The 12,210-nt window shown below is 30.9% G+C and overlaps 1 protein-coding gene across 5 annotated transcripts in view; it reads left to right on the top strand.

The window, feature by feature from the left end:
- Positions 1–9,555, top strand: part of LOC139528140 (transient receptor potential cation channel subfamily M member 8-like) — a 49,285-nt gene extending 39,730 nt beyond the window's left edge. For all 5 annotated transcript variants that reach the window (XM_071323988.1, XM_071323987.1, XM_071323990.1 and 2 more), the window contains 3 exons: positions 3,056–3,188; positions 4,302–4,476; positions 5,538–9,555. In XM_071323988.1, coding sequence (XP_071180089.1) covers positions 3,056–3,188; positions 4,302–4,476; positions 5,538–6,098 — 869 coding nt within the window. In that variant the 3' untranslated portion in view covers positions 6,099–9,555. The remainder of the gene's footprint in view (positions 1–3,055; positions 3,189–4,301; positions 4,477–5,537) is intronic.
- The last annotated feature ends 2,655 nt before the right edge of the window (positions 9,556–12,210 follow it).

Below are 12,210 nucleotides of genomic sequence, written 5' to 3'. Positions count from 1 at the left end.
TGTTTCTGAGTGTTTTCTTTTCTTTTGTATTCCCTTCTTACAGATTTTTGTTAGTAACTGTGAATTTTGTACTATGGTATCACTAACTTTGACATAGTAACATTCATATTAGTTCTCAATCTACCCTGCTCAGTCACTTTAAATCTTGTATCACTGCTTTTAAAAATAATATAGAACTTGTCAGCTGAGTCAAAATTTGAGTGCCTAATTTATCAGGAATCCTTAAGGTAATGAAAACAAGCATAAAAATAATTTCTAAATAAAAAATTATTTACCACAATAACTGTGATGAACAGAATTTATTGGGTTTGTCTGCTTATAGTCTGATATTGAGTTATTTTAATGAATGAGTTACACAGGTTCCCCCAAGATCTATCAGCATTTATGGTGTCAACGAAAAATCAGTTCTTGCTGTGATGTAATAACATAAGCACTGTGACATAGTAAATTTATCGGAAAGTTCACAAAGTCAAAAGTTATCTATTCTGGAAAAAAACAATGCTTGACAAACTAAGCCTCTCTGGCGATGTTTAATGATTATGGTACGAGTGAGCATAAAAATGTTGTTTCACTTATTGTTGTTAGAAAATGATTCAAATATTCTAGACTGGAAATATTAGATTACTTTTTAGCTCACCTGGTCCAAAGGGCCAAGTGAGCTTTTCCCATCACTTTGCGTCCGTCATCGTCGTCCGTCGTTGTTAACTTTTACAAAAATCTTCTCCTCTAAAACTACTGGGCCAAATTCATCCAAACTTGGCCACAATCATCTTTGGGGTATCTAGTTCAAAAAATGTGTCCGGTGACCTGGCCATCCAACCAAGATGGCCACCACGGTTAAAAATAGAACATAGGGGTAAAATGCAGTTTTTGGCTTATAACTCAAAAACCAAAGCATTTAGAGCAAATCTGACACGGGGGTAAAATTGTTTATCAGGTCAAGATCTATTTTCCCTGAAACTTTCAGATGAATCAGACAAGCCTTTGTTGGGTTGCTGCTCTTGAATTGGTAATTTTAAGGAAATTTTGCTGTTTTTGGTTATTATCTTGAATATTATTATAGATAAAGATAAACTGTAAACAGCAATAATGTTCAGCAAAGTAAGATTTACAAATAGGTCAACATGACCAAAATGGTCAATTGACCCCCTAAGGAGTAATGGTCCTTTATAGTCAATTTTTATACGCCCGGGACGGGACGTATTATGGTATACCGTTGTCCGTCCGTCCGTCGTCCACACTTCGGACAATAACTCAAAAACACCTTCATCAATTTCCATGAAACTTAAGTGAATTGTTTATATCTATTGACGTAAGCTCCCTTTCGTTTTTTTTTAATTTCAGATTTTAAGTTTTTGATTTATGGGGCTTTATTCATAAAAAAAGGGGGAATTTTCAACACTTCGGACAATAACTCAAAAAGGCTTTCACCAATGTCCATGAAACTTTGGTGAATTGTTTATATCTATTGACGTAAGCTCCCTTTCGTTTTTTTTTAATTTCAGATTTTAAGTTTTGGATTTATGGGGCTTTATTCATAAAAAAGGGGGGATTTTCAACACTTCGGACAATAACTCAAAAAGGCTTTCACCAATGTCCATGAAACTTTGGTGAATTGTTTATATCTATTGATGTAAGCTCCCTTTCGTTTTTTTTTAATTTCAGATTTTAAGTTTTGGATTTATGGGGCTTTATACATAAATAAAGGGGGATTTTTAACACTTCGGACAATTACTCAATAAGGCTTTCACCAATGTCCATGTAACTTTGGTGAATTGTTTATATCTATTGATGTAAGCTCCCTTTCAATTTTTATAAATTTCAGATTTTAAGTTTTGGATTTATGGGGCTTTATTCATAAAAAAAGGGTGATTTTTAACACTGAGGACAATAACCCAAAAAGGCTTTCACCAATGTCCATGAAACTTTGGTGAATTGTTTATATCTATTAATGTAAGCTCCCTTTCAATTTTTATAAATTTCAGATTTTACATTTCCGTGTTATGAATTTTTATGCTTAAAAAAGGGGGGATTTTTCCAATTTTTGGACTATAACTAACACTTTCACAAAATTGTATGTATGGATGAAAAATTAAGAAAACAAACTTAGTTAAATTTGAGGTAGCCTTAATAGTGCCAATTTTTTTGTGCATTTTTATTTATTATTTGTATTTGACAGGGCTCACACTATTTCTAGTTGATCATATAAATTCATTTAAAGCATAAAAGACAAGTTAAAAGAGCAACGGGCGTATCATGCGCCTAAGCGCAGCCCTTTATTAACAATTTTCATAAAATTTGTAAATTTTTACTAACATTTTCCACTGAAACTACTGGGCCAAGTACATTATAGATAGAGATTATCGTAAGCAGCAAGACTGTTCAGTAAAGTAAGATGTACAAACACATCACCATCACCAAAACACAATTTTGTCATGAATCTATCTGCTTCCTTTGTTTAATATTCACATAGACCAAGGTGAGCGACACAGGCTCTTTAGAGCCTCTAGTTGCTGATTAATTTTAATATGGAACTGCCTAGAAATGAACGTAACTAACACAGTTTGTGAATGTTGAGTGCTTTCATATTTTAATTTATTTTTTAATGAATCAATATCATAATTTGTTATTTATGACCTGAAAAAAAGGTGATAGATATCAGCTATTGTTTAAATATTTGTTAAGGAGTATTTTCAAACACTTTGTTCTTTAGTTTGTCATTAGATAACATAGGTAGCATAAGTCTGATCATTTATAAAAATCACTTCAGAAAACTATAAATTCAGAAATAGATTTTTTTTTTATTATTGTGAATAAATTGACTGGCAGCTAGAGTATCAAAATAATAAGAACTCACATTCTGATATTTTCACAATTGTACTCCTAAGAATAATAATGGTCAATTTTGGCGGCATTTAGCCAGGTAGTTTATGAGGAGAAGATCTTTTTAAAAGTAAACAGACACCAAGTGATAAGAGTTGCTCTTACTGGCCCAAAGAAGACAGCCATATCAGCTAGCTATCAAATCGTATCTCATTTTTTTTTCTATTTTCAGGTCGCCAATACGGTTCACGCCATTTAGAATATTTACAGCTGTTTGAGAAAGAACAATTATCTAACTACTTGAGGAAAAAGAAAGCTGATGCTAAAAGTTCTACAGATATTAGTATCCTTAGTATGCAGAAAAGGTTAGTTGACCAAACTTACTATTGTATACGGTGGATTCATTATTATTCGTTGGATACCAATTTTTGTGGATTTCGTAGGTACAGGTGAACCACAAAATTAAACGTTCAAAGAATGACATATTTACTATAGGATTGTACACAGAGCTCGGCAAAACCAAGAGATTAAATATCCATGGACATGAAAGTTTTCTTTAATCCACAAAAATTGGTACCAACGAAAATAAATGAATCCACAGTATTGGTTAATATAAAATATATAATATAGAAAACTTCGATTTCTATCCTGCTACTAGTTTATTTTAAAATTTAGATATACAACAATGACCAAAACACATGCTGCATTATAAAGTAAACTATCAAAGTATTGGACATGACAAAATGTTACACAAATTCCAACGAAAAAAACGAAGGCCTGATTTATGTACGAAACAGAGAAAGTAGCAAAATGTACTTTTTGTCAATTTTTTCTTCTTTTTCTCTTCTCTTGTGAAGACAAAAAATTGAAGACATTCTTGAGCGAACTAAACTAATTACTTAATTTAAATATGGCCAAGATGATATCAATAAGTTGATAAGATACAAAGGTGGTCCATAATTCACATTGGGAAATTGTAATAAGTGAAAAATGGACTTTGAATAAAATCTGTAAGAATTAGGAGAATATATTTTTTAGAAAGATTTTGAGACCAAAATGTTAAATTCAAATTTCAAAAAATTACTAAAGAATTTGAAGGCAAAATTTTAAACTAATTATTTGCTTATTTGGTTGGTTTCAAAGCTATTTAAATGATGTGAGTTAAAAGAAAGATAACAGATACTAAAGGAAAAGTCAAACTCAGAAGTCTAACTGACAATGCTATGACAAGAAGGAAAAAAAATACCAATATATAGACAAACAACAGTACACAGCATTGAAAACTGAAGACTGAGCAACACAAACTCAAACAAGTGTGTCTCAGGTGCTCAGGAAGGGTACACAGATTCTGCTCTACATGTACCAACAGTCATGTAAGGGCAAATCAGGTGGTAACTCTAATTGGGTAGGTCTCATTCGAAGAAAAAAGGTTTTTCTCAACTATGCGATATTAAATTTCATTGACTTTGTTTTTACAGAATTGATGAGTTGTACAAGATGATAAAAGAGGACTTTTTAGATGATGATCCTGCTGCAACAGTAGACAGAGAAAATTCCAAAGCAGGATTTGAAACTTTATACAGACCAAAGACAGTAGGGGAGGCTACTCTTCACAGACAGTTATCCAAGACAGGATCTATAAAGGAGAATTTGGTAATCATTTGTAAAACAAATTTTGTCATTAGTTACTGTGGATTTATTTATTTGTGATCCACCTGTTTCCAAAAAGATACATGAAAATTGGTGCTCAACCAATAGCAATGAGAACACTGTAATCCGCTGTTTAGCTATTATTTCATCAAATTGAGAATGGAAATGGGGAATATGTCAAAGAGACAACAACCCTGACCAATGAGCAGAAAACAGACACAGGCCACCAATTGGTATTCAACACAGCAAGAAAATTCCATACCCATAGGCGTGCTTCAGCTTGTTCCTAAACAAAAATGTGTACTAGTTTAGTGATAATAGACGTCATATTAACCCCCCAAAATATATAAATGAATTGAAATTAAAAATCATACAAGACTAACAAAGCCCATATATGCTCCTGACTTTGGACAGGTGCCAAAATGTGGCAGGTTTAAAATTTGTTATCTCAACCAACCCCTATACCTCTTTCCAAAATAGAAAAAACAAACACACAGCAATACACACAGTAAACTCAGTTTACAAGAAGTCTGAGTCAGATTTCAGAATAGGTAACAAAAGAAACTAAACAAAATGACAATGACAATGATGCATAAATTAACAAAGGACTACTAGCAGTAGCAGTTACTGACATGCCAGCACCAGACCTCAATTAAACTGATTTTCATGTAAGAGTGTTTTTTCCACATATGTTACATGTATATTGACACTATCTATAGAAGTATAATAAATATCACATGATTTTAACCCACCCAAAATATACACTTTTTTGGAGTATATAAATATAATGAGGGGTTGGCTGAGTGGTCTAAATAGTTCTACTGTAATCTTTAGCCAGTCAACACTGAGCTTGTGATTTCCAACCCTGCTCATGTGGGTGCAGTCGACTCCAATCTTAATTGACTAGGCTTGTCAGTTTTCCTGTCAAAGGTCAGGGGTTTTCTCCACCAATAAAAACAGACAGCCCAAAAGCGGTGCTTTAAAGTGGCCTTAAAAACACAAAAAATCAGAAACATGATTTAAATGTAGAAACTTGATTAAAATGTCAATATTTTTTCATATAGCCAACAGAAAAAGAAGATGAAGATAAAAAAGAAAGAAAACACAAAAAGAAGAAAAAGAAGAAGGCGAAAGATGATGAAGAAAAGTTGTTAAAGGCTAAAGATGAGGAAGACATGTTGTTTAAGGCTAGAGAAGTTGAGGACAAATTGTTTAAGGCTAAAGATGACGAAGACAAATTACTAAACATAGACAAAGACATACAGAAACCAGAAGCAGAGAAAAAAGTTGCTGATTTTTGGGAAGAAAACCAATCGGAAGAAGAATATGCAATGGCTCCTTCCTTGTTACCTATTGCTCCAAGACGCAAATCACCGACAAAAAATTGGACAATGGATTCTGATAGTGAAGACGAGAAACCATCAAGATCTTTACGTATGAACATCCAACATGACTCCGATGATAATTCTGATTTAAACAATTTTAATAAAGTCAAAAAGAAAAGAAGGAGTAGAAGTCGACCACAAGATTCTTTCTCTGAAGAAGATCTTAAATACAGAGGATCAAAAATACGCCAAAAGATGAGAAAGAAAAGGTCACGCACAAATGACAGTGATTCAAATTAATGGTGCCAAACTTTTGCGTAAGTCACTATCGTATGGTCATTGTGTTGTTACACACAGTTTCAATACTTTGTTATGGTTAAGCAACCATTCACAAAAAATGTGATATTTTTCCTACCTATTTATTCATTGAAATTATTGTTGATTGTTAAAACTTATTTTTTCATTTTACCTAATTTTTTTGGCAAATATACTAAAAGAACAGTGTTATTTGTTCAAGTTTTCATACGCATCATTTTTTGACAACTTATGAATAACATTTATTTATCATTTTGTTATACAATGGTCCATTTTAAGAGACATGGGCAGTAGCCTAAGTAATATTTATATCAAATGGCCTTTTTTTTGTGTATATGTATGAATGAATGAAATGAGGGTTAGTGTATATTGTAGTTGTAGTTTTTTAAACACAATTTTTAGACAATATTGAACATAATTTGTAACAATATTTATATACAACTCACAAATATGGTAGTTTTTTACAGTAGTATAAGGATTTTAGATTTTCATTAAGTAAGAAGGATAAAATATTTTTCTTGTAGTTTGATAAAATTAGGGTATTAAAAAAATCCTTATTATATTTACCTTAAGTTTTTTGTTATGATAGACTGTCCTTTACCATGAAGTTTTCTTCACTTAGTTCACATGTTCATTATGATATTAGATTTTTAATTTGTATGCTGATTTCATGTTTTTTAACATGGACAAAAGAAAGTGTTCTCTAGGCACATATTCATATAAAAGTCTGGGTTAGAGATTCTTATTATTCAGTTTCTTAACTTTGCCCTAAATTATCTATTGGAATTGAAGAAAATTTTATAATCAGGAAATATGATAGTTACATATATTTAATAGGCCTTTTCATGGTTATTGCAGCCATATTGAATAGGTGACAGATTTTCATAATGAAGGTGAAAATGCTTCGAAAAAATATGGGAAACATCATTGAAACAGTACAGTTACTTGGAAACATGCATAGGTTTTCTTACTAATTTGAATTCCTCTTCCTTCCAAAAAACCTGCCCCTTTTCAATATGGGAGCAATAACTGGAAGTGGCTTATTGAAACACACACAGTATACAATAGGACAAGCATTACTTTATAGTGCAAGAAACCAATATAACCTAGGCTAGTTATGTTAAAAAAAATTGTATATATTTTTGTAAACTTGAGTCAAACGAATTATGAATTACATTCATTCTGAAGCGGAAATATAGTATACTGATGATTTTTATATTGTTGAAGGTCAGATGTTGACCTCTTAGGTTGTTGTCTCATTTGCATTTATTACATATCTCTTTCATTTTACTAATATGCATTTATTGTTTTATCTTTATTAAATCTTTTTTCATCATGTTTTTCTTTTTCACTTATTTTTTTTATTAATTCTTTTACTTAGAGAGGCTGTGATTTAGAGAATATGGTAAAGGACTATTTTCGAGCAATGTGTTTGCAATTTTTTGCCTAAAGCTTATTATTTACTTTGTTTCACTTTGATTAGTGAAAAAGCAATGGGCAAGGTTTTTGAAATTGTTTAACCTGCCATTTTATTTCTTGTTTGACCTGTTCATATCCCCTTTTACAACCCTCTTCAGAGATTTGTGAATCAGTTGTATTAGACAGTTCTGATATTTTAAACTTTAACTTAACTTTGAAATAATGGTTTTGATCTAATTTAGTGTAATTGTATTGTATTTCCCAAATAGCACATAGTTTAAAGAAAATATGTGAGATTTTTTTACTTTTTGGGAGGATTTCTTATAGGTGAAACCAACAAAATGAACGAAATATGCTACTCAAAATCTCACCTTTACTATAATGAGGGGGGTTAGGAGGGGTCCTGATCCCGAAATCCCGGGCTTAAAAACACAATATCCCGAAATCCCGAGCTAAAAAACACGAAATCGCGAGGTCCCAAAATTCGAAAAATAGAATTCCCGGATCCCGAAAGGGTCAATTCCAAAATCCTGAGCTTAAAAACACCCGACCCGGGAGTCCCGATAAAGGTCCTATCCCCCCTCTATAATCCATTTTGAAAGTGTAAATGTTCTACAAAGTTAAATACTTTTTTTATGATTTAGTAATGATCTTAAGTTGTCAGATAAAACTTTACCATTTGATAATCCCTAGTTACAAATGTTATACTGATAGAAAGTGTGAATGATCTGGACAATTGAACAAAGCTCTGTTTTGTATTTTGTAGGCTAGGCAACCTCAGGAATATTCTGCTTTGTATGCCTGATTGTGCCAAAGTGATTTATTCACCAATGAAAATTTTATCCAGGAAAGTGTTTATTGTCTTTCCATGTTTTTTTTATACTTTCATGTGTTTATTGCCTTTACATGTTTTGTATTGAGTATGTTTCCCCAAAAAAACATACAAAAAGGTGTACAATTTCGTCCTTCAGATTTTAATTTTTTATATGATCCATATTTTTTAAAACATTTATATTTATTGCTTTATATGATTTTTGTAATAGGAGGGTATTCGTTTATTTGTATAGGCGATATTCCTCTCTTATCACTGTGATACGATTTAAATTACTGAATCTTACATCCGTCCTATTATTTCTATTCATGAGATAAACATTATGTGATACATTTAAGTGATAAAATCCTATGTTACATTCTATTTCTAAATGACAGAATCAACTCTTTTTCAACATTTGATCATCTGTGATGGCATTTATTTTTTTATTCAAATTGCAAATGTTTAGTGTTTTAGTGATTAAGAAGGGGAAAGTCACAAAAGATACTTTTTTATCATTCTTTGACATGACCACACTTTCATTGTGTTATGTTATTTATGTATACTTGTTTTAAAAAAAGAAGTTTAGAAGAAAAAAAATCAAATAATGAATAAAGTTCGAAAATTGTGTCATCAGGGTCTTTAAGTTTACTGTGGATTCATTTATTTTTGTGGGTACTTGGAGGATATTTGATTTTGTGACTTTCCCAGTGTACAAGCCTTTAGAAAATTTTACAATCTGTTGAAGATTTAAGTTTGTGTACATCCATATCCTGAAATCATTGAAAAATGTTATCCCTCAAATAATAATGAATCCTTAGATTTATATAAGAAAAATATAACCCTTTAAAGTCCATATCAGCCATATTCTATCTAGAACCATTTGTTAGAGTACTCAGTCAGTTGCATACTGCGTCATTTTGCATGGAGTATATATATGAGGCATTTTTTTACTCAACTAAAAAGTTTTACATTTTATACATACGCACAACTATTCTGTTTTTTTTCTTTAACTTTATTTTTACATATATTCCATATTTTTTATTGTGATAAATCTGGTTGTGATTTTTTGTTATTTTGACATTTGCTGATTATCTTTCATATAAACTTTTTGAGTAAATTGTTGTATAAAGAATTTATTTTGTAATTCATACAATATTGCTCAGTTTTGTTTAACACATGATCCGTCCAATAATAAAATGTAGTAAATAATTTGAGTCTATTGATCATTTCTGAATGGGACTTGTTTCAGTACCACTTCAGTCTATGTTCTTTGTCATGTTTGCAAGAATGTCACATAATTTGATACATAACCTTCAACAATACACCAAAAAATTTCACCTATTTGTAATAGTTCTTGAACAGATTAAACAACAAAAACTTGACATTGACCAACTAATCATAAGAATAAGGAATTTGAGAAAGGACCTAATTATATAAATTTGACCTTGATCAATGGTCCATGAAATGAGGTCAGATCAGATGAACCCTGTCATACAGACGTAGATTTAGCAAGAAACCTGTATACCAAAAGTAATTATCCTGTATTATAACAAGTGAGAAATTCACATGACAAATAAACTCAATTTTTTCCAAAAAGTTGCTGGACTATGAAACTGATGGATTGATTCATTGCTGGTGTTTTAACGCCACTTTTTGGCCATAGTGGCAAACAGTTTTTATTGGTGAAAATGAGGTCTAAAACATTTGACAGGTTGAAACTTCGTCACATAAGGTATCAGCATACAAGGTATGAAGCCTCCATGTCTTCTTTCTTCTTAAATATAAAGCTTTAAACAAATAGTTTATGCTGCAGCTGCCAGACAGTAATATATGTACCTATGTCTTGCAAACTGTGACTACATTACAGACAGGACAATAAATGAACAGGGTAATACAATTTGACCAAAAATGCCATTTACACATAAACTTTATTTCCAATTTCAAAACATGATTTGAATAATTGTAATGAATAAAATAATGTTTATAAATCACATGTATATTGTTACTAAGCAGTTAATACGTGTATAAATATTTTGGGGCCTTTAGCAATGTTTAGAGAAGAAAAAAAAACAAAATTTTTCATGATCATTTCTGTAAATCAAGATATAATTATTTGCTTTTGACTGCTTTGAAGCCTTTAAAAATAACATACACTGTACTATAATATTAAAACATTCATTACTAACAAGTACATTATCAACAATTACTTTAATGTTTTCTTCTTCATAAAACTAGTCTAAATATAAAACATAATTTTAACAAAAAATACATAAAATTCCAACTTCACAACATAAAAATATACAAACAAAGTTGATATTATTTAAAAGACAGTTAGGCAAAAAGTATATTGATATTAATTTCTACATTGAAGAATTGTGGAAATTGGAAAAAGGGGCACTAGCTATGGATACGAAAATATTAGAATATGATTTTGTTTGTTTCAATCCATTTATAAAAGTGAAATAGTTAAATAATAATAAGCTTTTAGCAGCCAATTTGGTTTAATTTTGTCAAAATAAACATTGCTGATGAATTATTCACTTGCAAGTGAATAATTTGACCTCATTGAGTCTATTCATTTGACCTTCAATTTAACCCATTATCTAGAGATTAGTTGCACATGAATTGATTGTGTTAGGCCATTAAAAGGAAATGAATGTCAACATTGAAAGTGAAACAAAGGTGAACCATGTTTGTTGACTGATGTAATCCATTAAAAACAATTCTTATACAACTAATCAACTTATTTTTTAACCTATTACGTGAAATCAAACAGACCTAAAAAGATCCAATTGCAAGATGTCACCATCTACTTATAGTTCTGTTTTATGTTTATATCAAGTTATGTGACCATCAACAGTCTGCAGAGGTCATCTAGATAGTTAATTAGATGGTGTTTAGACTAGAATTCACATGAAAGTTTCATATACTTCATCGAGTAAATATGCATTGTTAATTGTTTATTTCAGACTAATTGAATTTTGGATATACCGTATATCCATATATTTTTTTGGACGTAAGCAATCTGCGGGTCAAATTTTTGCAGGGTATAATTTTCCCTGAATGTGAAAATACAAGCAAAAAAAAACAACATTGTATTGTATTGTTAAAGACGTAAGGTAAATCATAAATGTAAATGAGTGACAGATAATTGATAACAAATCATGGATATACTACAAACTAAAATACACATATTCAGAGATCTTCCAATATTGTACAATAAAGTCCCAATACTCCAAAACCTAAAATCATAGGGTTTTTTTTATTTGAAAGTGAACTTATTTCAATATATTTTAAAGTTATTTTAAAGTAACATGTTTAATGATCCAATAAATTTTTGTTTGCAGATAGTTTATGATTATTGACTCAGACAAATCCAATGCCATTCATAACAGGCACCACTCTTGCTCACCTTGGTCTATGTGCATATCATAAACATGATAAACGAATAAAAATTTACACAAGAGTGCACATGCTGAAATGTCTCGCCTTCTATACTAATCATTGATATTATGTTGATAGTCCTAAGTATAAAGTTAAGCTTTATAACAACTGTCACATAAACTTAACATTAACCAAGATAACTAAACAAAGACCAATGAACCTTGAAAAAGGTCAATGTCAGATGAACCATGCCAGGCAGACATGTACAGCTAGCAATGCTTCTATACAACATATATAGTTGAACTATTACTTATAGTTTAAGAAAAATAGACCAAAACACAAAAACTTAACACAGTGCAATGAACCGTGAAAATGAGGTCACGGTCAAATAAAACCTGCGCGACTGACTTAAAGATCATAAAATATTTCCATACACCAAATATAGTTGACCTATAGCATATAGTATTAGATAAAAGACCA

This window comes from Mytilus edulis, chromosome 6 (assembly GCF_963676685.1).
Source record: "Mytilus edulis chromosome 6, xbMytEdul2.2, whole genome shotgun sequence".
Classification (NCBI taxonomy): domain Eukaryota; kingdom Metazoa; phylum Mollusca; class Bivalvia; order Mytilida; family Mytilidae; genus Mytilus; species Mytilus edulis.
This window is presented reverse-complemented; position numbering and strand designations above follow the sequence as displayed.